Source organism: Oryzias latipes, chromosome 21 (assembly GCF_002234675.1).
Source record: "Oryzias latipes chromosome 21, ASM223467v1".
Taxonomy (NCBI): domain Eukaryota; kingdom Metazoa; phylum Chordata; class Actinopteri; order Beloniformes; family Adrianichthyidae; genus Oryzias; species Oryzias latipes.
The window spans coordinates 1372007-1398979 of record NC_019879.2 but is presented as its reverse complement, the minus strand read 5'-3'; the positions used below and the strand labels follow the sequence as shown (position 1 = coordinate 1398979).

Below are 26973 nucleotides of genomic sequence, written 5' to 3'. Positions count from 1 at the left end.
TTAGTTGACACAGCCAAAAAAGATGTTGTATTTCTCCTGGATGGCTCTGATGGCACAAGGAATGGTTTCTCTGCAATGCGTGACTTTGTTGAAAGAGTGGTGGAGAAACTGAGCGTGGGAGAAAACAAGGACCGTGTGTCTGTTGTCCAATACAGCCGAGAAGCAGAGGTCCATTTCTCTCTGAATACACACAGAACAAGGGAAGATGTTATGGACGCTGTCAGAGGGCTTAGACACAGAGGAGGAAGACCCCTAAATACCGGGGCAGCCCTCCAGTACGTCATGGACAATGTCTTTACAAACTCCACTGTGAGCAGACGCCTGCAAGGTGTTCCACAGATCTTGATACTGCTAGCAGGCGGAAGGTCTTTTGACAATGTGGATACCCCAGCTTCTGCTTTGAAACAGCGGGGCATCTTTGTGTTTGCCATTGGATCAAGGACCTCGGACAGCAGAGAGCTGCAAAGGCTATCGTTTGAGCCTAGCTACGCTTTGTCAGTGTCTGATTTTAGTGGGCTCGACACCGTCCAGGAGCAAATCTCCTCTCTGATGAGCACAGCCGTAGTCAGATCCCGGCCTTTGACAACCACAGAGACAGGTACGTAACTGGAAGACTTTGTCCCGTCAATTCATTCAAGGATAATAAACTGAGCTTCTTTAACTGCACTTTGCTGAGCCTGGGTCAGCCAGTTAAACACTGACAGGGAATGTGGCACTAGCAGAACCAGAGAAACCCCCAAATCCTAGGCGCCTAAAGTTGGATTTCTACATAGAATATTGACATGTGTTTCATGCAGAGATATGTGTGACAAATCTTGTGTTCCCTAGTGGGAAGACAGACACCAGCAAGGGATGTGGTTTTCTTGCTGGATGCAACCGATTCTACTAGAAGCGACTTCCCAGCCGTGCAAGACTTTGTCCAGAGAGTGGTGGAGATGCTACTTGTGGACGAGAAGAAAGACCGTGTGTCAGTGGTTCAGTACAGCAGAGATCCAGCTGTCCAGTTTTATCTGAACACTTACATGACAAAAGACGAGATCCTTAATGCTGTCAGAAATTTGAGGCACAAAGGGGGGAGATCTCTCAACACTGGAGCAGCTCTCCAGTACTTGAGGGAAAACGTCTTCACTGCCTCTTCGGGAAGCAGGCGCTTGGAGGGAGTTCCACAGCTCCTGATACTGCTAAGCAGTGGAAGATCTGCTGACAGTGTCGATGCACCAGCCTCTGCTCTCAAACAAATGGGCATATTGACCTTTGCAGTTGGCAGTAGAGGCTCTGACAGTAGAGAACTGCAGAGGATATCCCACAAGCCCACTTCTGCTTTCACTGTGGCTGAATTCACAGACCTTTCCAGCGTGCCGCAGCAGCTGTTGGCCTCTTTAGAGGCTTTGCCCATTGACGTGACCCCAGATACCCCAACTGATTCTGGTACGTCAATAATGCAGCCTTTCAGATGCCACTCTAGAACACCTTTCACTTCTTTTCAACAAATTTAGCGGATGGTTATTTTGTAGGCAAACAGTCCAAGAGGAAAAGAAATGAAAGTGTGTAAAAGGTTTTTGTGTATTTAAATAATCCTGTCACAGACGTATAGCCAATAAGACATGCTCAGCTCAAAGTTTAATATGTTATCTTTCTTTCTATCCTTAGTTGACACAGCCAAAAAAGATGTTGTATTTCTCCTGGATGACTTTACTGGCACAAGAAATGGTTTCCCTGCAATGCAAGACTTTGTTCTCTGACTAGAATCTTAGTATTAATCGCTTATCGTTTTGTTGCCTTCCTTCTGAACAGAAATTACACCAGTTCGAAGAGCAGGAGAAAAGAAGGATGTTGTATTTCTCATTGATGGCACAACATCAACAAGTAGTAAATTTCCATCCATTCGCAACACGATGAGAATTTTTGTGGAGAAGTTGGACATGGGCCTGGACAAGGCCAGAGTGTCAGTAGTACAGTACAGTGATGAACCTAAGTTAGAATTTCCTCTGAATGAATTCTCTACAAAAAACCAAGTGCAAGAAAGAATAATGAGGCTCACAAGCAAAGGTGGAACTCGTCGAAACACAGGCCGTGCTCTAGAATGGGTCTCCAGAAACATCTATCAGAGGTCTGCAGGAAGCCGCATTGAAGAGGGCGTCCCCCAGTTCCTTATTGTACTTTTAGGTGGTAAATCTTCAGATGATGTATCTAGACCATCTGCCTCACTGAAGTCACTACGAATTGCCTCTGTTCCCATCGGTTCGGCTGATGCTGATTCAAATGAACTAAGGCAAATTTCCTCAAATCCAGAGGTTTTTTATGTTGCGAACAACTTTGAACAGTTTGCTAGGAACCAACCAACATTTATGGAATCCTTAACATCTACGTCCACTGGTGACATAACCAGGGCTGTAGCCCCCCCATCTGTGTCCCCAGGTAGGACGTCTCATTTATTCATGTTTTTAAGACTTTAGTTCATATGTATGGAAAGTGGTAATTTAATAGTGCAAAATGTAATTTTTAGATTTCCTTTAATTTTGTCCCAATTATTACTAATATCTATAATATTAATACATAAAATTATAAATCCCTCTTAAGAATTTTTTTCATACTTGCTCAATATTGGCAAAAAAGACATTATTTTCCTGATTGATGGCTCAGCCAGCATAGGTCTTACTGGATTTGCTCATATGCGCGACTTCCTCCTCAAAATTGTCCAGCAGCTCAATGTTCAGCCCGATCAAGTGCGTGTGGGGGTTGTCCAGTATGCAGACAGAGTTAAAACTGACTTCTCACTCAACTCACACAACAACAAGGCTGCTGTTATCAATGCTATACAAAGACTTCGTTATATTGGTGGACGCTCATCAGAACTACCTGATGCCATTGATTATATCATGGAAAATGAATTCCAACCATTTGCAGTTGCTCGTCCAGCTGTTGCTACCCAGCATCTTGTAATTATCACTGCTGGACGTTCCACCGAAGATGTCAACCTATACGGCCAACTGCTTAAGAGCACACAGATACATAGTATTGCTATTGATGCTGGTCGTGCTAACACACAGCTAATCCAAATTGCATCCACCCCAAAGGATTTTATTCCAATTTTTTTATTGCCTAACCTGCAAACACAGGAAGTTTTCCAACAGTTTATTGCTAGACTAGCTGGTTTAACACCAGTAACACTCCCAGATGGTGAAACTCCTTGTAAGTCTAGTCAAGTTTTTTTTTCCCTTTTTCTTTTGCTAAAAATCACGTTCTTAATTGCTGCTTTTTTACAGTTATTTTTTCTTCATTTTAACCACAGCAGACAACTCCCCAAAACAAGCAGATATAGTTTTTCTGGTGGATGGTTCCATAAATTTGGGCCGAAGCAACTTCGAAGCAGCGATGCAATTCATCAATGGCATCATTGATAATCTTTATGACGACGAGAGCAGCCTTCAAATCAGCCTGGCACAATATGCTGCAGATGTGACTGACGCCTTCTTCCTCAACACGTATGACAACAAGGAAAACATCGTAACTGCCATTGAACAAGTACAGTACAGAGGAGGACCAAGAATCAACACTGGCGCAGCCATTCAACACATTCAAAATGTGCATTTCACAAAAGAAAGAGGCAGTAGGATGGATCAGGGAGTTCCTCAGATTTTTATGGTTGTCACTGGAGGAGCCTCAGCTGATGACAGCAGAACAGCATCTCTTGCTCTACAGAGAAAAGGCGTTAGAGTCTATGCTGTGGGGGCGGGCAACATTCAAACAGAATTGGAAGGCATAGCGAGCGAGTCCACCACTGTGGCTCGTTCAAGTAATTTTCAGGCAATTTCTGATCTGGTTGAACAACTCATGCCTGCACTGACTGAGGAACTTAAGGGGCAGAAGTTATGTGTCACTGAATCACTGACACCTAGATGTAAGTAAAGCAATAAAGCTAATCATATAAGTCACTTTGTGAATCAATTCTATTGATACATGTGACTTTTGTTTTATTTTCCCTGCATACTAGTGTGCCCCTGTATATGGTGCTCTACAAATACACTGGCTTTTGTTTAGGTGCAGAAAATCATTCTGCATTCATGTGCTGTTTAAAGATTTGTTGTTCCTCTGATGTTCATTTATGTGTTTTAAATCAGACAGCCGTTCCTTCGATCATTCCAACACCACACAAATGCAGCAAGCATTTCTCCAAGTTTGTGTGTATGTGTGTGTGTGTATATATATATATATATATATATATATATATATATATATATACACACACACCGGTAATCCATCCGTCCTTTCAGGTTCCATTTTATTTTTTTCTCTTTTGAGGACACTGCATGTACTTACTCCTGGTCACGCCCTTCTTTCAAAATTTGGAACCCTTTGTGGGCCACAGGTCAAGATTATACCCATCCCATATATGAATTGATGGGTAGATGGATGGATGGATGGATAGGCAGTTCAAGGATGTTTTTTTAATGTAGTATTTCTGTGTGCAAAATGTAAATGCAATTCCATTAAATTTTACTTATATAGACCGATATTACAACATAGTTGTCTCAACGGGCTTTATATCAGTAATTGTGTAAGAATATGAAATCAGCCATAAAATACAATATGCAATTGATAAACTATACTAAACAGATTAAGATAAACTATGCATCACTGCCCTTAGACCCTCCTTAAATGGTAAAATGTGTACATTTATATGTTGCCTTTTTCTCTTTTTGGAAGGCCCAAAACATTTTAGTCACAGTCTCATTCACCTGTTCACACAAAGATTCGCACACTGATGCCATACACTGGCTGGAATCTACAATCATTAGGAGAAATGTGGGATATAGTGTCTCGACTAAGAAAACTTCAACAAATGGGTAGGGAACCACACGTGCAATCATCCGACCAGACATCGGCTGTCCATCATCTGCACCTTGGCTGTAAAGCAAAGCAACTTTATTCTGAAGACACTTGTCAAATTTCATTGCTTGTTTGATGACATAAGCATTCAAATGTGCCGTCTTAGACCTCCAAATTTAGAAACAATGATTATTTTACGTTTTGACTTTTTTCCCACTTACTGTTGATCAGGATATCAAAGAAATATAATCTAATGGTTTGTTGTCCTGGCTAGCTTACAAAGTCAATTATGTCAATGTGCAATGAGAACCTCACTTTGATGTGCTTTAAATGTTTAAGGGTTTTCCACTGTTGAGAAGAAATGTAAAAGATACCAGAAAAGGATTTGAATTATTCTTTTGTTTCCTGGCGTAGTAAAACATCTGAAGTTTTTTGTGGCATCAAACCATGGGTCATGTATGTAATTTTTTAAAACTCGTGAAAGTAACACAGTGTCTTTTCTGTTTCTTGCAGGTTATCCCCGTAAAGACATAGTTTTCCTTGTTGATGGATCGAATGGTGTCGGGCGTGAATTTCCCATCATTCAAGATTTTATCTCTAAGGTTGTGGAAAGTCTGGATGTTGGGGAGAAAAGAATTCGGATTGGTGTGGCCCAATATAGTGACTTTGCTCAATCATACATAAATCTTAATGACCATGCAACAAAGCAAAGTGTTTTGAATGGGATCAGGGAGATAAAACGACTAGGAGGAACACAAAGGAACTTAGGAGTAGCTTTGGCGTTTGTAAGGCAAAATATGCTAAGACCTGAGAAAGGTAGTAGGGAGGAAGAGGGAGTGCCACAATTTTTGATCATTGTTTCCAGTGGATCCTCAACAGATGATTTCATTGGTCAGGTTACTGACCTAAAACGGTCCAGAGTTGTTACTTTAAACATTGGCACCAGAGATATCAGCTCCCCTCAGCTGCGGATAGTGTCATCCCTGCCCACTTTTGCATTCACTGTGGATGATCTTCCCGGCTTATACACTGTCCAAGCGCCCTTAGTCAACATTCTAACAGATCTGTCAGATGAATACATCAAATCATTGGCACGAGATCTTGCAGGTAATTTGATTATGTTTATTTTGTCAAAATACTACTACACAGCCTAAACAGATTCCTACTGACACTGACAGTAATGGGTAAAAATCATGTTGATTATGTGTGATATCATTTGTCTCATTTATTTTGCTGCATTGTTTCCCCCCTTCTCCCATTACTTATACATGACTATGACCCTTTCAACAGGCATTATACCAGCACTAGTGGGAGGAATAAAGAAGGATGTTGTATTTCTCATTGATGGCACAACAAAAGCAAGTAGTAATTTTCCAGCCATTCGCAACTTCATGAGAAGTCTTGTGGAGAAGTTGGACATCGGCCTGAACAAGGCCAGAGTTTCAGTAGTGCAGTACAGTGATGAACCTAAGTTAGAATTTCTTCTGAATGAATTCTCTACAAAAAACCAAGTGCAGGAACGAATAATGAGGCTCACAAGCAAAGGTGGAAGTCGTCGAAACACAGGCCGTGCTCTAGAATGGGTCTCCAGAAACATCTTCCAGAGGTCTGCAGGAAGCCGCATTGAAGAGGGCGTGCCCCAGTTCCTTATTGTACTTATAAGTGGCAAATCTTCAGATGATGTATCTAGATCATCTGCCTCACTGAAGAGACTTGGAATTGCACCTGTTCCCATCGGTTCAGCTGATGCCGATTCAAATGAACTAAGACAAATTTCCTTCAATCAAGAGCTTTTTTATGTTGTAAAGGACTATGAACAGTTTGCAGAGGAGCAATCAAAGTTTTTCAAAACAATTACGTCTACGTCCACTGGTGACATAACCAGGTCTCAAGCCTTCCCATCTGTGTTCCCAGGTAGGGCGTCTCATTTATTCATGTTTTTAAGATTTAAGTTCTTTTGTACTGAAGTGGTACATTGACTGTGCTTCTTGTAGGAATTGATTCCTTGGTAACACTTTATATTAAGATTCCTTTAAGTTTTGTTAATGCATTTTAATAGAATTTTTAGGGTGTGTGTACATAAGATGCTAATGATACATTTGTTGGCATTATAGATGCCCAACAAATTTATCAGTGTTAGTATGCTTAATAGGATTTATTAACATCCTTTTTTTTTAACAAATTAAGAAGTATTGTTGTTGTTTGGGGTACTAGTAAACAGTGGCGGTTTTTGATATGGGCGGGGTGGGCGGTGGCACAGGGCGGCACTTCATGGGGGGCGGCATTTTCCGTGCCTGTTGAGTTACACACAATGTATTACTAAATTCAAAGAGGCAACTTTGAGCTTTTATTTTGACATGCCTGCAGCTGCCGACACTTTGCACTCTTATTTTGACACATCAGACTCTTAACAATGTCTTCATCCTCTCACCTCTTCACATTTATGGTGCAAAAAAAAAAGGATGAAATAACTCAGAGTGAAACAACGTAAAACAGGCAGATGTAAAGGATTTAGGCAGAACAAACACCAGTGCCCAACCGAATTTCGACAAAAGCAGGCAATGGGGATTATTTCCCACAGTTCCCTTCTCCGGACTGTTTTGCAGCACCTCATCTGAAGTGTGGAATGCTTTTACCACAAACAACCACAAAGCATAAAGCTTGTAAAAAGAACTTTATAACATTAAAACACACTAAACATACACAAATCTATGTGTAAAAGAAATATAATAATTTAATTCAGACACATTTTTAAAAAATCTTTGCATTTTTATGTTGGCGGTTATACGGACTTCAAAAGTAAGTCTTCCACGAAATATATATGCCATGGTGTCTAAAAATAACCATTGCATCTGTCGCTTTTTTCCTCTGAGTTTGACGCCAGTGAAGCTGTACAGCTCAAACCAAATAATTGTCTCTCAATGGCTATAGATTACAACAGAGCATTAACTTGCCACCAGGAAAATTACAAGTATATAGCCAGTAGTTGTAGGTGTACCACCTTGAGAACGGTGTAGATGTAGAGTAGAGTCACATACCTAAATATGAACTGCATCCAGTCTAAAAAGGATATTTTAGAACACTGGAACAGAGACTTGTATCTTATGGACTTTACACTTTTTCTTCCTCTATGCACAGTCCGCTGACTAACCTAGAGAATAAAAAGTAAAAACTAAACATTGGTTTTCATCATGATCACATTTTTGTTAATTTGTAATAACTATAGATCTCATTGATTACAGTTCAAGAAAAAACCTAACTTACCAAGTTAGGTACCAATTGTAAAGATCTTTAGTCTTTCATTTATTCAATTTCTTTCTCCTAGAAACAGATGCTGCATATCATTGTTTGCCTTAGAAGTTTGTTTTTCTGCATCCATTTAATCAGTTTAATGTTTTTCTTCTGGATCTGCCCTCAAAAATTAGCTTCCGTAAATTTTTTTACCAATGTCATTTATTTCGGTCAAGAAATTTGCAACTGATTTAAATTTTCTGGCTTCTCCCTCCAAATTGCCAGTGCTCGACTTTCAAAGGTATCGCCACTACAGTAAGAGCACTAGGAAACGTGCAGTGAAATGAAATTTTACTACCTTGTTGGTAATTCCCACTAATATAGTGCTCTTGCGCAATTTTCAGAGTTCTACGGTTTGTTCCTGTTGAACTGGTACTCTGATCAGTATTTTTTAAAATAAACTTTATTGAACCCTCTGATCAGTACATTTTTTTAATTATTTATTTATTTTCCTTTTTTTCCCCCTCTGATTGGTAAATGCTTTAGCAGAGGTAAGGTACTTTTGCGCATGCACAGAGTGATTGGGTCGCCGTTACAGATTGGCGTGCAACATCTTCTTTAGCTAGCCACCATGTCTTTGCCTCATGCTAAAAGCAGCATAATTAAGACTTGCCCTAGGGCAGGGGTCGGGAACATATGGCTCGCGAGCCATATATGGCTCTTTTGATGGTCACATGTGGCTCGCAGACAAATCTTTAATTATACTTTTTTTTTTCTTCATTAGACCAGTCCTTTCGGGCGCGATGCGATGCCAGAGGTGCGCAGTAATAGCGGTGCTTGGAGAGAAAACTATCAGTTTACTATTATCTATTATTTCACAGAGTTTGTACCACCCGGAAACCTGTGAATTGCCGTGCCTAAAACTGCGCGCTCCCGTCTCTGAGAAAGAGCGTGCAGTTGCGAGGACGGGATGTTGGAGGAAGAAAGCAGAGGGTGGGGGGGTGTGGGGACCGGCAGCAGGTGAATCGCGCAGGGATTGTAAAAACGTAAAACCCGCTGCCCGTCACTCACTGCAGCGTGTGAGTGTGTGTTTGGCTCCACGTCTGCATGTGATCAGTCTTTGTCACATCTAAAGAACATTCAGACCTACGATCACGTTTAAAGTGTCCACGCCTGCATGAAGCAGAAACTCACCACGTATCAACCAGACTAGACCATCAGCAAAACTACCACGAGAAATACTCATCATTTATTAGGTAGTTTTGACCAATGGGGTTCAGCTATGGGCCAAATAAGGGAAATGGGAGGGCTGGAGCGGGATGGGGGGAATATAAAGTTGGGAGAAGCGCTCTCCTCTCGTCTCAGTGGGAGAGATTCAGGAGTTGCTGAATTAATTGTACGGCGTTTGTTGCGGTCTGCAGTAACCAGAATAAAGAACCTTAAAAGAGGTTAAGTCTCCGTGCCTCAGTGTGGGATAGGGACACTACATTATTGTATGGCTCTTTTGAAATTATATTTAAAAATATGTGGCGTTTATGGCTCTCTCGGCCAAAAAGGTTCCCGACCCCTGCCCTAGGGTAAGAACAGAGTTTAACCAACCCGGAACCAAAGAAAAAAAAGGAAGCAAATGGACAATGCAAGTGACCCTGGTAAGTTACTGCATTTCTTTTGTTTATTTTTTTTATATAATTGGAACAGGTTAGGACACTCCGAAAAGTAAATTGTTTTTCATAATAAGCATCCATGGTAATTCAGTCCACTAGAAGGTTCTCTGTAGCATTACATAAGTTTATTTCTCCATGAAAATGTTCTGCTGTGTCGACCCGTGACGTTCACGAACGAACCGAATCCTTTGAACTACTTTTTCCCCTTCCTTCCCTAAGTTTCATGAATACTTCCGTACTTCCGTGAAAATGGAAAAGGAGTCCTGGCGCATGCAGGCAACAGCTGCGAGGGTGGGGGGCTAGTTTTTCTGCCCTTGTAGTCATGAGTCAGAGTTGACTGCTTTTTAAAGAAAGATTATTTTGCATGGAGCTTAAAATTCGCCCGATTTGTTTATTATTATGTTTATATATAGGGTTTTTTAGTTACATAAAGTCATTTAAGTTGACTTTTTAGAAATATGGTGATCCTAAAATAGTAAAACAAACTCGTTTTTAACCACTCCTGACATTACACTAAATTAAGAGGCCTTATAAGTTTTATTTTTCTGCCAAGTAAAAAATGTTCATAAATGGCTTTCTACAATCAGTAGTATGCATTTTTAATAATACATGGTATTTTTCTTTCACAGGTCAACCAACTACACAGCTTCCATTCAAAAAACAGCAGCAAGAGATACAGCTGCAGAAGCAAAAACTGCTGAGTCAACAAGAAGTTATTAAAGAGCTTTCAACAGAAAGAGACTTACTAAAAGAACAGCTAAGTATGTCTAAGCAACACTTGACTTTACCTATTTATAATATATCATGTATTAATGTATTTGGATTGTTACAGCAATATATTTGTTCTGCAGCACAACTGCCTCTTCAGCCATCATCAAGTGGCGTTGCACTGCTTGGGAAACGGCACAAAACATCTAAAATGGTTAATAACCAGTTATTTTACACAATATTCCATATTCAAGAAAATAAAAAGTTAACGTTTTTATGATAAGTATTCTGTGGTAACACCAGTTAATAATATAACAAATAAGAAAATAGTATCACAATATAACAATATTTTTACCCAAGGGTTTCTCAATCTCAATCCTCTAGGGGCGTCTGTCCTGCTTGTTTTTTAGATGTTTCAGAAGAACCAAATAATAATAAAAAATATTAATAATAGAATGAATGAATGTTTCCCAGTTAATGTGACATAAACCTGCACAGTGCATACGTTTTAAACATTGGTTTTTATGTTTCAGCCCGTGATCCAGATGACACGAGGAGAGGTACACCAAAGTTTTAAAGGCCTTTAAAGGACTCACCTTGTCTGGAGCCTCCTAAAAAGTGGGCGTGGACCGAAACACAGCAACACTCCAGTTGCAGAACTTCCCATCACAGACCAAGAAAAATACTCTGAGCAAAAAAACTGTCGCTTGCCTGTTGACAAGCTGAATGATTTCATCAGATCTGGCATTGAAGAAATAAAAGCAAATTCAGAAATTGGAGGAAAAAAATCAAACAATTAAAGACTAATGGGCAGTTACTGCCCACAGGCAACGGCGGGTTTTGAAAAGTTCTTTGTTAACATCTGTTAGTTATTTAGTTTGAAGAGTTCAGAAAAGGTTTAAGTTTTTCTTACCTTGTTATAATGTTCTTTATTTAAAATTTGAAAGTGATATTCTTTAGTTCATATTAAAACGTGTTTGAAAATGTGTAGATTTTTGCTTCTAAATTTCACTCGCTTTTAAAGCACACAATTAAATAAATCACACAATCAGAAAAGTACATAACGTGGACAAAAGAGAAGGATTGTGTAATTTTTCCTGTAGGAAATTTTAATGAACTACTCGATTCCTCAATTAGTAATAAACACAGGAACGTATTTGGCTTAATAAATTTTGTTCTTAAAGCCGAAAGTAAAACCTGAAGAAATGTAAACGGCATGCAGATATAAAGTGAAAAAATCTTTTTTGCTTTTAAATATTTCAGTTGTAATGTTATATATAAAATTCTTTTTTACAAGCTTTATGCTTTGTGGTTATTTGTGCTAAAAACATCCCACACTTTAGATAAGGTGCTGCAAAACAGTCAATAAACTGTTAACAAAGTTAATTGATACATTTGTTAAGCTTATACGCAGTTTAGTAATATGGATTTTAAAGATAGGTAAGAATCTCTCGGTGGGTGGAGTCTCCCTGCCCCAGGTGGAGGAGTTTAAATATCTGGGGGTCTTGTTCACGAGTGAGGGAAGACCAGAGCGTGAGATTGACAGGCGGATCGGAGCGGCATCCGTAGATGCTGTACCGGTCCGTTGTTGTGAAGAGAGAGCTGAGCCGAAAAGCAAAGCTCTCAATTTACCGGTTGATCTTCGTTCCAATACTCACCTATGGTCATGAGATATGGGTCATGACTGAAAGAACGAGGTCCCGAATACAAGCGGCTGAAATGAGCTTCCTCCGTAGGGTGGCAGGGCGCTCCCTTAGAGATAGAGTGAGAAGCTCGGTCACCCGTGGAGAGCTCGTAGTAGAACCGCTGCTCCTCCACATCGAAAGGAGCCAGTTGAGGTGGCTCGGGCATCTAGTCCGGATGCCCCCTGGACGCCTCCCTGGAGAGGTGTTCCGGGCATGTCCCACTGGGCGGAGGCCCCGGGGAAGACCCAGGACACGCTGGGCTGGGAACACCTTGGGGTCCCCCCAGAGGAGCTGGAGGAAGTGGCTGGGGCGAGGGAAGTCTGGGCATCTCTGCTCAGTCTGCTGCCCCCGCGACCCGGTCCCGGATAAGCGGAGGAAGATGGATGGATGGATGGATTTTAAAGACAATGGTCTGACTTTAGATGTTAATGAATCTTATAAACACTTTCAGGTATTGGCAAGACATTTATATGGCTAAGAAATATCTTACTAGCATCTTGCACATTAATAAAGCCTATTAATTTAATTTAGTTAATAAAACACATTGAGCTTATTAGTACTTGGGCTTGTAGACATCTATAATGCTAATAAATATCTTACTAGAACCCCAAACAACAATAATACTTCTTAATTTGTTAACAAAGGTTGTTAATAAATCTTAAGCTTATTAACACTGACAAATTAATACCAATAAATCTATCATTATCATCTTATAAACATTCTAATAATAACGCTTGTAAATGTGTTATCTAAGTAATTTGATAAACTTATTAGACTTATTGTACTAATAAATGTCTTACTAACACCCTAAAAATTCTATTATAATGCTTGTTAATGCGTTACCAAAGCTTGTTAAGGAATCTTAATATAAAGTGTTACCAATTTATTTTATTGTTTCCACGTTTTCCCTTTACCTATTCATGGCTAAAACCCTGGCATTGATCTCTTGTTGTTTTGGTTGCCTTCCTTTTCAACAGGCATTACACCAGCACCAGCAGGAGGAGACAAGAAGGATGTTGTATTTCTCATTGATGGCACAACATCAACACGTAGTAAATTTCCATCCATTCGGATCCTGATGAGAATTCTTGTGGAGAAGTTGGACATCGGCCTGGACAAGGCCAGAGTGTCAGTAGTACAGTACAGTGATGAATCTAAGTTAGAATTTCCTCTGAATGAATTCTCTACAAAAAACGAAGTGCAGGAACGAATAATGAGGCTCACAAGCAAAGGTGGAACTCGTCGAAACACAGGCCGTGCTCTAGAATGGGTCTCCAGAAACATCTACCAGAGGTCTGCAGGAAGCCGCATTGAAGAGGGCGTGCCCCAGTTCCTTATTGTAATTTTAGGTGGTAAATCTTCAGATGATGTATCTAGATCATCTGCCTCACTGAAAAGACTTGGAATTGCTTCTGTTCCCATCGGTTCAGCTGATGCAGATTCAAATGAACTAAAACAGATTTCCTCCAATCCAGAGGTTTTTTATATTGTAAACAACTTTGAACAGTTTGCAAGGAACCAACCAACGTTTATGGAATCCTTAACATCTACGTCCACTGGTGACATAACCAGGGCTGTAGCCCCCCCATATGTGCCCCCAGGTAGGACGTCTCATTTATTCATGTTTACTCTAGTTCATTTGTATTGAAAGTGGTGATTTGATAGTGCAGAAAGATCTAGATGTCACATATTTTTGTCCTAATTATTACTAATATGTTATAATAAAACAAAATGTCATCAACTCCTGTTAACATTTTTTTTCAGACTTGCTCGATATTGGAAAAAAAGATATTATTTTCCTGATTGATGGCTCAGCCAGCACAGGTCCTACTGGATTTGCTCATGTGCGTGACTTCCTCCTCAAAATTGTCCAGCAGCTCAATGTTCAGCCCGATCAAGTGCGTGTGGGGGTTGTCCAGTATGCAGACAGAGTTAAAACTGACTTCTCACTCAACTCACACAACAACAAGGCTGCTGTTATCAATGCTATACAAAGACTTCGTAATATTGGTGGACGCTCATCAGAATTACCTGATGCCATTGATTATATCATGAAAAATGAATTCCAACCATCAGCAGGTGCTCGTCCAACTGTTGCTACCCAGCATCTTGTAATTATCACTGCTGGACGTTCCACCAAAGATGTCAACCAATACGGCCAACTGCTAAAGAGCACACAGATTAATAGTATTGCTATTGGTGACACACAGCTAATCCAAATTGCATCCACCCCAAAGGATTTTATTCCAATTGTTTCATTGCCTAACCTGCAAACACAGGAAGTTTTACAACAGTTCATTGCTAGACTAGCTGGTTTAACACCAGTAACACTCCCAGATGATGAAACTCCTTGTAAGTTTTTTGGACATCTTAACAAATAACAATACATGCACGTTTTTTTTATAAAATCATGTTATTAATTGCTGCATTTTACAGTCATCTTTTCTTTACTTTAACCACAGCGGGCAAATCCTCAAGACAAGCAGATATCGTTTTTCTGGTGGATGGTTCCATAAATTTGGGCCGAAGCAACTTCGAAGCAGTGATGCAATTCATCAATAGCATGATTGATAATCTTTATGACGACGAGAGCAGCCTTCAAATCAGCCTGGCACAATATGCTGCAGATGTGACTGACGCCTTCTTCCTCAACACGTATGACAACAAGGAAAACATCGTAACTGCCATTGAACAAGTACAGTACAGAGGAGGACCAAGAATCAACACTGGCGCAGCCATTCAACACATTCAAAATGTGCATTTCACAAAAGAAAGAGGCAGTAGGATGGATCAGGGAGTTCCTCAGATTCTTATGGTTGTCACTGGAGGAGCCTCAGCTGATGACAGCAGAACAGCATCTCTTGCTCTACAGAGAAAAGGCGTTAGAGTCTATGCTGTGGGGGCGGGCAACATTCAAACAGAATTGGAAGGCATAGCGAGCGAGTCCACCACTGTGGCTCGTTCAAGTAATTTTCAGGCAATTTCTGATCTGGTTGAACTACTCATGCCTGCACTGACTGAGGAACTTAAGGGGCAGAAGTTATGTGTCACTGAATCACTGACACCTAGATGTAAGTAAAGCAATAAAGCTAATCATATAAGTCCCTTTGTAAATCTTACTTTCTTTCCTGTTGTTCACCTAAACTAACCAGAATGAATTCACACTGTTTTGCAGCCTGCAATATTGAGGTGTTGGTGGGGTTTGATGTGTCCGGCCCAAACATTTTCAGTGTTCAGACTAACCTCCAGAGCAAAATGGATGCCATTCTGCAAAGAATTGCTAAACTGGAGGCAATCAGCTGTTCAGGCGGGCAGACTCCCAATGTGCAAGTGGGCATGCTGGCCCTGGATTCTGCTTCTGAGCCTGTCCAGTTGGACTTTACTGAAAATCCTCAACAACTGCTAAAGGACTTCAGAGCGCTGGCAAGTCGTGGCTCTTTCTATCTTAATGGCCAGACTATAGCGGCATACATCAACAGATTCAAGATCAGACAGGACAACACAGTCAAGGTTTGTAGCTGACACTGTTCAAGACAAATGTATCCAATCCTGATGTTTACAAAAAAAAAAGGCTTGAAAGAAAAGTTCGGAGATGGTTTTATTCTGAAATCTGACTTCTTTTGGAAGGTTATCATTCATCTAACTGATGGTCTTGACGCATCATTTTCAACAATGAAACAAAAAGTTGAGGAGCTCCGTCAGTCAGGTACTGGAGATTTAGGAGAACAATTGACTTTCGAAAACAATTCACACTTTCAAAAAAATGTCTCTTTTGCATTCTTACATAATAGGAGTTCACAGCTTCATTCTTGTTGGGCTGGAAAGAGCAACAAACTTTGAACAAGCGCTCCTGTTAGAGTTTGGCCGTGGCTTCAAGTACACCAGACCTTTAAAACTCAACATCATGGATTTGGACTATGAGCTTTTAGATGAACTAGTGAGTTTGATCAATCACATCTACAGTCTGTTATTTATTGCCTGCATAAACACGTCAACATGAAATTCTTTTCCCCTCACAGGATAACATTGCAGAGAGGGAGTGCTGCGGAGTGCCGTGCAAATGTACAGGTCACAGAGGAGACAGAGGAGCAGTTGGACAGCCTGGCCTTAAAGTAACCTAAGTGACACAGATCACAGGAAATCTAAGACAATTGCCATGGGACATAAACATGGGAATTGCCATTTCCCCTTTGGGCTAATATTTTATGTCATTTGATTTTTTTTAGGGTACTGCAGGGTTACCTGGAGGTCAGGGGCATCCTGGTGATGAAGGCGGACCTGTAAGCTCAAATTTACATTCAAAGCATGAGCTCCAGCATTAATCTAATCGACTATATCTATTCTGATTTTGCTCATTATTTATATATGTTTATACTTCTTGTCCTTAATTATAGGGGGATAGAGGTCCCCCTGGTGTGAATGGAACTCAGGGTTTCCAGGGTTGTCCTGGACAAAGAGGAGTCAAGGTAACTTTGTATACCTGTGCACTTGCTATGAAGAGAACGTCTTTTTTAAATTGGTAAAGAAAGAATGTGAACATCTGTTGTTTTTCAGGGTTCTCATGGCTACTCTGGAGACAAGGTGAGGTCATTTATTTTGCTTAGCAATTTTCCTGTAAAAAGCAGGGCTGCGTCTATCTTTGGCAGTTGTTGGTGGTCAGATCTTTGAAACATGATCATAAGCCCCAAGTTTTTTAACCTACTATAGAGAGATTCATAATGCCTAATTTATCGTGTCACAAAGCAGTCCACTCGTCATAACTCCTCACCTAGAATTAAAAAGCAGCTATTGTCTTGTTTATCAGAAATCATACCAAGGAACTGATTAGCATCACCACTGTCCATCCATCAATCTCCCAAACCTTTGGGGGTCACTGAGCTGCTGCCTCACCCACCTACTATTGGACCAGAACAGGGTACAGACCAGACAAGGGGTGTCAAACTCAATCGCGCAGGAACCCAAAATGCAAAACACACTTCTCTAAATTTTAAAAACCTGTTATTGTAAATATATTTTAGAAACCAAAGTAACCTATACCCGTAAACTTAGAATCAAGACCACCCAACTGGGCAGGAAACAACCCAATCTGGTAACACTGGCGGTCAGCAAGGCAGCTGATGCACTGCATGATGGGTAAAGGTAATGTGGCCGAGCCACTGATACCAATAATATAAAATGACCTGGCAGGCCAGATATAAAAGGCTGTGGCCCACGGTCCTTTACTTTGACACTCTCCCTAGACAGTTCAACAGTCTGTCACAGTGCTCATTACATGACTTTACATTTATACTATAGAAATAATAAATATTTACTGTGTAAAATAAAACTGTTATGACAGTTGATCTGTTTTATAAAAAATAAATGAAACAGTGGTGACACATAATGTTTACTGGCGATTGTCTTTATGTATTGTCTAACATAAATTATGATACATTAATTAAATTGAGTTTTATTCATAAATGGCTAATTTCATACTGGACCATAGATTTTAGATTTAAAGTCCAATCAACACACAATACAGACAAGACATATGCAGTAAGAAGAAAAAGTACCGTAAATCTTCCAGTAGTGGCCCCGGTGCTTTTTCCAAAAACTTGTTCCATCACAGACAGAACAGCGATGGTTAATATGTCATTTTTATGGGAAATTCAGTCAGAAAATGCAGAGAAAATCCCCAGATGAACATTTCAGGATTTATTCAAATGATGAGATCATTGTATTGAATTATGGTTAGATAATGATTCTTTTCCCTTAAACCTTGTTCTATCCTAGACACTTTAACATTGGGAGTTGGGTCATCTAGACCCACTAAACAGTGCTCTGAACCTTTTTTCTTCAATGATTTGTGATCTTCACTGGTGTCCATGGATTACATGAAATCTTTCCACCTTTGTCATGGTAGGGAGAACACGTCACTGTAAGGGGGGGTCATAGGTTAGCACAAGGGTTTAGCATCGAGCCCTCTATCAAAAATGCTCTTTGCTTTCATGCGGATCATTTTCCGGTAGACACGCCCACCTTTCCGTCTTTAATCCATGTTCAAAACAGTTCTTCTGATTCCTTACTCGCTCTATTTGCAGTTTCACAAGGAAATAGTTTTTTTTCCGCAACCTCTTCTCAATATCATCCACCTTCTAGCGCCATTCTCTGAAGAGTTTAGGATCCAGCCCTGTATGTTGTGCAGATTCTTCACCAGAATGCGAAATTTTAACCTAATGAGCGTTTCTTGGCCATCGCTACCCGATCTCTACACTGCCTCACAATACCACAGACACCTGGTCTGCGCCACTGTGCATGGGGATGGGGGGGTCTAAAGTAAGGAGAAAATGTTAGACCCAGCGTTTATTGGAGATCGGCGTTTGTTGGAGACCGCCCACTATTGGAAGATATACGATATGATTCATTGTTTTAGTTTACTGTAAGGAAAGGAATCTTACGAAAACTGTCATTTCAGGGTGACGCTGGTGAACTTGGACTTGATGGTATCACCGGAGAAGAAGTAAGTGTAATCCACTTGTGGTGTTTTCATAAATAAAATAAAATGCTAGTTCAGAAACTTACTGAAGCCATTCTTGTATTTGCAGGGCAAAAGTGGGGTTGCTGGGCCCCCTGGGGACAGAGGAAACCCTGGTGGAAGGGTTAGTCCATCACTGCATCAGTATTTTTCTTTGCTTTCTTTTGCTCTAGCTGTCCAAATATTAAGAAACAGCAACAATTCACAGAAAAAGAACATGTGACTAAAAATAGACTTTGGCGTGTTGACTTGTCTACTAACAGAGGAATGCAAGACGTAATCTCAGCTTTAAAAACTGTTAAAAAAATGTTTTTAAACTAAAGAACTTTGAGTTTATGGTTCTTCATTGTAGTTTTTTTTGGGTGTGTATAAATAAAAAAAAGTGCTTTATTAAAATATCTGATTTGATTTATTGCAATTGAATGCGCTTTAGGTTTCAGAAAATAAGAGGCAGATTTAAATCCCCAAAGAATGAGCTTGATCATGCAACCATCTTTCTGTCTCCTTTCATTCTAGGGTCCAAAGGGAGCCAAGGGACAAGCAGGAGATTTTGGGCAGAAGGGCATAAGAGGAGATCCTGTTTGTATTACACACATTTGGCCAAAACCATTACATGTCTTTGTTTCTGCAAACACTTTCTTAGCATATAGCTAGATTTATAAAACTAGCAGCTTTGGTCATTATTATGCATTTTTACTCGATTCTGAAATGGAATGAAAAATCAACACTATCCCAAATTGTGTCTATTTATGTTCTTTTAGTCCTGACTAAGCTTTTTGAGTTTCTTAAAGGCTTAAACATGTCTTTGTATTAATGGCATCATAAAAAGCTGCCCTGGTTATGGGATAGCCTACTTGAATGCACAAATCCTTTACAAAAGGTACATATAAGGCTGAGAATCATATCTTCAAAACACTGAGATGTCCTTTTGATTTGAGAGGAAAAGAGCAGAGAAAGGAAGATAAAATGATTTCGCTTTCTGCTTTGTCTTATTTTTTATTCTTATTCTTATTAATAGGGAACAACTGGGCAAAACAACAACAAGAAAGGTTCTAAAGGAGACCCGGGGGACGCTGGACCAGCGGTACGTTTCAATACATTTGACATTGTTTTGCAAACAAAAATATGTTTTATTACCCATAACTTTGCACACTTTTTGCTTTTTCAGATATTTGTATTTTTATGTACTGGAATACCTGCTTTAACATTTTTAGGGAGATCCAGGTGAAGACGGAGCAAAAGGGACCTCGGGGGGAGCCGGAAGAAGAGTAAGCAAGTTTTCATTTGTTTAAAAAATAGATTGATGTTATCTATTTGAAGAATCCATCAGTGCATTTCTATCTGAATAGATCACGTATGCTGCTGGTTCATACTGTTGCATGAAAACGATTGCGCATTAATAACAGGCATGAAAAGTGAAGAACTATGGGGTTTTACCATCAAGAGTTGAGAAGAAAAGCTGAGAAATTATAAACACAGTGGGAGAAAAGATAATTTAATGTGTGAGAAAAGGGACAAAGAAAAGTAATACTGACGTCCCAAGCCCAGCAGCCCAGAAACCAAGAGATGGGAGAGAGGAGTGGACTGTGTCCAAAGAAAGTTTTCATTTTTACTCTACAGACTAAATCACGACCCTCAGAACCACAGAACCTTTGGAATGCCAAGAGCAGCATGCCCCCACCAAGAGAGAGTCTGATTAGATAATAATTCTTGGTGCTGGTGGACTTGTTTTCTGTTTGCCAGCGCTGTGCTTGAGTGGCAAGACGGGCCTGTTCTCCCACTTTTGAATGTGGAAAACAGGCCCCAATACGCAGGACACGTGTCAGAGCCCCGTTCAGGATCATCTAGTGGCAAACTCACTCACATCTTTGTTCAGACAGTTTTCATGTTACCGGCTCCTGTCCTGATGACAGATGCACCAGTCACTTCTCTATTTCCTTTCAGTGACGTAGAGCACGAATCAGTCAGTTCAGCCGCGTTTCAACCTGTGACCACTTTGGAGAGCTTAGTAAAGTTACCAATTCACCCGGGCTCGCTATTGTTGGCCCCGGCCCAGTGCCCAAAGTAACCGCCCACATCCTGTCAGCGGTATCCGCCTGTGCCATCCTAGCAGCAGAGGTGCTCGGTTGTTTCCCTTGTACGGGTTCAGGGCGAAGCCCAAATACGGGACCAGACCCCACCCCCCCACCACTTTAGGAAAAGGTCTCCAAAGAACCTCTGAGAGTCTGCATCGGGTTAGCTGGGCATATTTTGGCATCTATCCTTGCAATTGGCATTTTATGCCAATAATGTGTAACATCAATCATTAAGACAATGAGCTCAATGAATTTCTTGTTTTCTTTCATTCATTTAACAGATACTGTGTGTTGTTCGTACATCAACAATATGTGTGTTTGAACTAACTGTTGAGTCTCTACACAAACCCGTAGGAAGTCGGCCTACAATTTTTCATACCTAAAGCCTTATTCTTTTTTTCATTAGGGAGTTGATGGCAGAAGAGGCCCACCTGGACAAACTGTGAGCTCTAGTTTTTTTTAATGTAAACAGTACAGACCAAAAGTTTGGACACACCTTCTCATTTAAATGAATGGGAAGGTGTGTTTGGTCTGTTCTGTACATATAACACAAAAGTTTTGATCCTTTTTCTGGGTGATTCACAGAATAATATTAATGAATAATATTGATGCTCTCCTGATTCATCAAAGGGAAATCCCGGACTCCCAGGGAGTGATGGCTTGCAAGGAGAACCTGGTATTGCAGGACCACGAGTATGTTTGCCGTTTGTTGTTAAAATGTTCACAAATGGATCCACCAGGAGAATTCTCAAGCACGTTATTCATGTGCTCATGACTTATATCTGCTGTCTTTCAAGGGCCCACCTGGACCACAAGCTGCACCAGGCACTAAAGGAGAAGATGGGAACCCTGGACCAAGAGTGAGTAATAGTGATATGAGGGGGCGGCCATCGTGCATCGTGGTTATAGGTTGGCGCCAGTGTTGGGCAGTTGAGCCACCATCAGTGTGTGAATGTGTGTGTGCGTGGGGGAAGGGGACTGTGACTGTAAAGCGATTTTGGCCTTCAAACGCCACATAAGTATACGCCATTTACTATTGTCTTGTTTTTCAATGATTCATAAATGTTGTCAAACTGAAACTAACTTTCCAATGTTTCATCATTAAGGGTCCTGGAGGCAAACCTGGAGTTCCTGGTGGCAAAGGTAGAAGCGGACCTCTTGGCCGTAAGGTACCGGAACATTTTTATTTCTGGACCTGCTTGTCCATCATAGCTGTCACATTTGTGCTCCATTTTGTATTAATCATTAATACAAAAGCATTTGTTGTGATCTCACAAACCTCTTCAGTCATACACTCTCTCACTTTCTGTTTTGTTTTAGGGAGAACCGGGAGACCCGGGAGACAAAGGCAGCATTGGACCTCTTGGCCCCCATGGAGAGCCTGTAAGCAAAAAAGAAACATGTATCCTGAATGATGCCGGTGACAAAAAAAAAGAAAAGAAAAAAAAAAGCACAAAACAAAGAGTTCTTCAAAAACAGAAACATTTCAAAGAAAAGGACATGTTGGCTTACGACTGTCTCAAAAATGAATGAAGATCAGAGTCAGCACCATAGACATTTAAACATCCAGAAAAGTTCAGAAAGCCTTGTGAGTTTAAACCTCAACATGAGCAGATGTTTGTCCAACATTTGTGTGTACACTTCAGTGAAAACAAAAAAATGTCTTTTTTTATGAGAAATTATGAATATTTGTAGTTAAAGTTGCAAAAACAAGCCTGCACCTCATCAATGTCAAAGGGACTTTCCTGTGACCGAATCAATTTTTAATCCAACCAAAACCTCTCCATCAGTGGCCTCCAAGTCCCAGACTGCAGACTGGCACCGGTCCTTGAGACAGTTGGTACCGGGCTGCAGCGATCAAAACATGACCAATGTTTTTCCATTTTATTTCTAATCTGACTCTCAAGGAAGTTTTATTTTGGAAAACCACTTGGTCCTCCCAACGACACCAAGTCACTCTGTCACATGTTGAAAATACATCCGCAACTTCCTAAAAACGGCTGTGCCCATCATTAAGCTACCAATCTTGATAAAAATGACATATTTTGAAAGTTTCTTTTGACAGAAACGATCCAGTGAGGAAACGGAAGAAGGTCCTTCCACTTCAAAATAAAACAAAGCTGCATTAAACAGACAATTAGGAGTCTTTACTCCAAAAATAGATTTATTTTGACCCACCAAGCCTGCTTTCTGAAGTTTCCAGGATGCTGCTAATGATGCCCAAACAGTGGATTCTCATTTGTGATTATACTTAGAAAGAACCAGTTTTTGTGACCTTTGTTTTCTTTCTTTTTTTCTTTTACTTATCCATAGCACTTTAAAAGTCAGACAAGGCTGAAATTGGCGTCCAATTTATAGCTTCCACTATGACAGTTATGGGTTAGCGGAAATTCTATATAACATTTTTTTTGTTCATGGAAATCGAGTGAGCAAATAAAGTTCAAAGCAGCTGCAGATATTGTATAGAGAATAAAGAAACTTTATCATGAAAAGTTAAGAGAAACTGGAGGCTAAAATACTACAGACAGGCCGGTTCATGAAAATGTTGTCTGACATTAAACCATGGCCTGAAAAAGGTTGAGGACCACTGATCGACATCGTCATGTTATGTGACTAGTGATTTTCATAAGAGATTTCTTTTGTGTTTCTACTGACGCTGACAGTGCATGCAGCTGAAAGGTTTGCTGCTGTCAGTCATTGCTTCTCCTTTTAACACAGGGTGAAGATGGAAGAGACGGGTTTGGTGTTGAGGGTCCCAAAGGAAGAAAGGTATGGGGCCCATTTGCTTTAATGAATTTCTGTAATATGCAATTTTACTGATGCATTCAGGTACTTTTTTCTTTACGATTATGACACAGAGTAAACTCTTATTTACAGGGGGATGAAGGGTTTCCGGGATTTCCAGGACCAAAGGTATTAAAAGAGACTTTTTAACAATGGGTCAATGTACTTCTGAACTACCATTGGATGAGATGTGTGCTTTGCTTTGGCGTCTATAGGGAGTAGCTGGTGAACCGGGCCCCCGTGGTGGGCCTGGACCCGAAGGAAATCAAGGACAAAGAGTAAGATTAAGTTTAACACTCAGCATTAAATGAGAGTAGTTGCAAGGAAAAAAATTAAGTAGGGTTCTACTTTCTTTACCATATGTGTTCGTTTCTTTTCCTCTATTTATACAAAACAGCAATGATGTTTCCCAGTTAATTTGTTATTTTGAAACGCGCGCGCGCACGCACACACACACACACAGTAGTCCGTCGCATCTGGACAACGGCTTCTTACCAGATCAGTTGATTCAGGTATCGTAAGACTTCCCGGTAACAGGGAAAACCTTATGAACAGAAGGTTCCGGTATATCACATCCGTTGCTCATGAATCCATCTCTGAAGCGGCAGACTTAGCGTCCCTCAACAAGTTTGTTTCTCTTCTTCTTCCCGCCGCTTGGCTCCGTCTCCCCCTCTTTTGCTGTCGTCACACACCGGAAGTCACCGGCAGGAAGTCTGTTGGCCGCCATATTTGTAGTCCGCGATTTGTAATAGACACAATATTTTACAACATGAACATATTTAGTTTACATACAAATCTATAAAAATAAATGTTTTATAAGGCGCTCATAGGGTGACAAAAAATGAAATACCGGACCATTAATATTTGTGGCTAATGTGGAATGCATTTACTGTCTGTTATCCCAACAGTTAAAAGACAATCTTATTTTTATGTGGCAATGCTACAAGTTGCCACGCATAAACTCAAAGGTGCTGTAAATTGGAAAGATGAATTTCCCCCTCTATATGTTCTTGCAGGGTGTGTCTGGCTCCCCTGGTACTGTTGGACAAAAAGGCGAAAATGGATATCCTGGACCTCATGTAAGCATCTTCAAATAAATAATAAAAAAAATAATAATAATAATATTAAAACATTTTATTTATAAGGCGCCTTTCTGGGCACTCAAGGTCGCTGCACAACATGTATACAGTATAAGAAATAAAACAACAACATCTTAGCCAAACGCTTGCTTTTCATACCCTAAAGACCTGTGTCAGTGCTCATTTTCATTTTCTCTTCTAATTTGTCAGTTTTTAACAGATTCTCGCAGGGAGACTGTTCCTCTACACAATTGAAAGTGACGCTAAATTTATACTAAAACATTAACAACATTGAATTAAATTATGGCTTTTTTCAGACTGTATCTTCCAACAGCAGTTTTTTATGACATCAGAGAGGTTCAGACTAAATACACATTCAGGCTGGACTGAGAATAAAGATCACATTTTGGATTAAAAATATCATCTGTGAAGTGTGTTGATGCATCAACAGGAAAATTCTCTCTGCTATGTTTCTGAACATATTCTGAATATTACTCCGTTAGAAATGGATGACACCATGATGGGACACTTTATTTCGTTTCAGAATGGGGCAAGAAAAACAACCGCTGCCCCCATCTTTATTTATTTATTTATCCATTTTTATTGTTTAAAAAATTAAACATAACTTTATTTCCTCTGCTGAGTTGAGCAGATGCAGTTGAGCTAAGAAGAATCCAGTTGTTCTCTGGTTGCATTGAAGAGTACATACAGGTTTTCTCAGTTGAATGCAAAAACCTTCTGCAATGCTGTATGTGAAGCTAAATGAGGTGTAAAGACACTAATATGTGTTTCAGTTTATTCTAAAGCATGTTAAATCTTTGATAAGGTGTAAAGGTAATTGGTGATTTTTTGCAAAGCAGTTATAATACATTGTACAATTTTTAAAATGAATTCAAACCAACATGCAAACCAAGATACATTCAATTAAATGTGATAAGTTTACTTTAGTTTGCTTGCATGGACATGTCTTAATTTTGGTTCTAACCTTATCTACCTATTGATTAATTCCGCCAAATATGGATTCTTCAGGCAAAATAAAAAGCATCTGATTTTTTACAGGGTGACAAAGGGCCCAGAGGACCAGGTGTTGTGGTATGTACTAATTCAAGATTATTATACATAGAAATTTTATATAAATATTTATATTTCTTGAAATATTTTTCAGCAATGTGACCTTGTCAAGAAAATCAGAGACAACTGTCGTAAGTACTGTTTAATTTAAGTTGGAAATTCTCCTTCTTTTTAGATTTTAGGTATTGTTTAATTCCAAAACACGTCTTGACTTACTTTGTGTCAATTTTCTTTCCCAGCTTGCTGTTTTGGTAAGTTCAAAACTGGTTTATATGATAACAACGGTTTCATAGACTGTGACGTGGTCCTCAGAGTATTGAACAACATCCCTGTGTGAGTAGGTAAGCTGGAGTGCCCACTCTACCCCACTGAGCTGGCCTTTGCTTTGGACATCTCCCGGGGCCTCAACCGGACAGCATTCAACAACATGCGCGACACTGTTGTGCGCCTTGTTAAAGATATTACCATTGCTGAGAGTAACTGTCCCAGAGGGGCTCGGGTTGCTCTGACCCTGTACAACAATGAAGTCATCACTGAGATCAGGTTCTCTGATGCAATGAAGAAGCGCGCCTTGATTGAGCGCATTGAAGGTCTGCAGATTCCACAATCAAATAAGCCTCGGAGCTTGGACGCAGCAATGAGTTTCGTGGCCCAAAACACCTTCAAGAGGGTGCGCAGTGGCTTCTTGATGAGGAAAGTAGCCATCTTTTTTGTTGGTGATCAAGTTGGTCAGGGACAAGCCATTACCACTGCAGCCCTTCGCCTCCATGATGCTGGCATTGCCACCTTGCTGTTAGTGAACCGGGTCGACAGAACACTCACCGGGGCGGTGAAGGTGAAATAACAGAACACTAATTATGCATATCACTTGAAATAGCTTTCATCAAAACTTTTCATTGCACATTGAATTCTCTTTGCTCCTCTGTGTACCAGGTCAATAGCACCACTCTCGCTGAGGTTGTTGTCCTTCCTTCAGCTGGAAGTTCACGGTACAGTTCAGTGGTCCAAAAGGTTATGAACTGTCATGTCTGTTTGGGTAAGAGCCCTCATGTTTTTAATTGTATTTCATTGTTCTTAAACTCTCCAGGAAGCTCAAAAACAAACCTATTTTCAATAATGTTGACCTCACAACGAGACAACACAAAATCCGTGAACTAAACAGTTACATTCATAGTTGACAAACATGTACCTTTTGGCGTGTCCCATCAGGGGTCGCCACAGTCAATCAGCTTTCACTGATTCACACGGGTAGTTTGGCAGAGTTTTAACACCAAATGCCCTTCCTGATACAACCCTGTATTTTATCCAGGATGGGGACTGGCACAGGGAGAC

At 40.3% G+C, this 26973-nt stretch overlaps 1 protein-coding gene and 1 long non-coding RNA gene across 10 annotated transcripts in view; both read left to right on the top strand.

Moving 5' to 3' along the window:
* The window catches only part of col6a3 (collagen type VI alpha 3 chain), a 53378-nt gene that overhangs the window by 8004 nt on the left and 18401 nt on the right, over window positions 1-26973 (top strand). For 7 of the 9 annotated variants that reach the window (XM_023950871.1, XM_023950874.1, XM_023950870.1 and 4 more), the window contains 35 exons: window positions 5-598; window positions 829-1428; window positions 1795-2418; window positions 3293-3901; window positions 5344-5937; window positions 6121-6744; window positions 13096-13719; window positions 13883-14470; window positions 14581-15189; window positions 15294-15628; window positions 15746-15824; window positions 15910-16055; window positions 16138-16230; window positions 16345-16398; window positions 16513-16584; window positions 16673-16699; window positions 18573-18617; window positions 18703-18756; window positions 19149-19211; window positions 19651-19716; window positions 19847-19900; window positions 21114-21149; window positions 21338-21400; window positions 21505-21567; window positions 21814-21876; window positions 22028-22090; window positions 23426-23476; window positions 23585-23620; window positions 23707-23769; window positions 24508-24570; window positions 25630-25662; window positions 25736-25772; window positions 25881-25892; window positions 25983-26476; window positions 26575-26677. In XM_023950871.1, coding sequence (XP_023806639.1) covers window positions 5-598; window positions 829-1428; window positions 1795-2418; window positions 3293-3901; window positions 5344-5937; window positions 6121-6744; window positions 13096-13719; window positions 13883-14470; window positions 14581-15189; window positions 15294-15628; window positions 15746-15824; window positions 15910-16055; window positions 16138-16230; window positions 16345-16398; window positions 16513-16584; window positions 16673-16699; window positions 18573-18617; window positions 18703-18756; window positions 19149-19211; window positions 19651-19716; window positions 19847-19900; window positions 21114-21149; window positions 21338-21400; window positions 21505-21567; window positions 21814-21876; window positions 22028-22090; window positions 23426-23476; window positions 23585-23620; window positions 23707-23769; window positions 24508-24570; window positions 25630-25662; window positions 25736-25772; window positions 25881-25892; window positions 25983-26476; window positions 26575-26677 — 7734 coding nt within the window. The remainder of the gene's footprint in view (window positions 1-4; window positions 599-828; window positions 1429-1794; window positions 2419-3292; window positions 3902-5343; window positions 5938-6120; window positions 6745-13095; window positions 13720-13882; window positions 14471-14580; window positions 15190-15293; window positions 15629-15745; window positions 15825-15909; window positions 16056-16137; window positions 16231-16344; window positions 16399-16512; window positions 16585-16672; window positions 16700-18572; window positions 18618-18702; window positions 18757-19148; window positions 19212-19650; window positions 19717-19846; window positions 19901-21113; window positions 21150-21337; window positions 21401-21504; window positions 21568-21813; window positions 21877-22027; window positions 22091-23425; window positions 23477-23584; window positions 23621-23706; window positions 23770-24507; window positions 24571-25629; window positions 25663-25735; window positions 25773-25880; window positions 25893-25982; window positions 26477-26574; window positions 26678-26973) is intronic. The other 2 variants (XM_023950875.1, XM_023950876.1) reach the window with 2 other exon arrangements.
* On the top strand, window positions 9596-11221 carry LOC110017437. The gene is made up of 3 exons (XR_002292842.2): window positions 9596-10486; window positions 10577-10647; window positions 10967-11221. It is a non-coding gene; the product is annotated as an uncharacterized LOC110017437 (long non-coding RNA).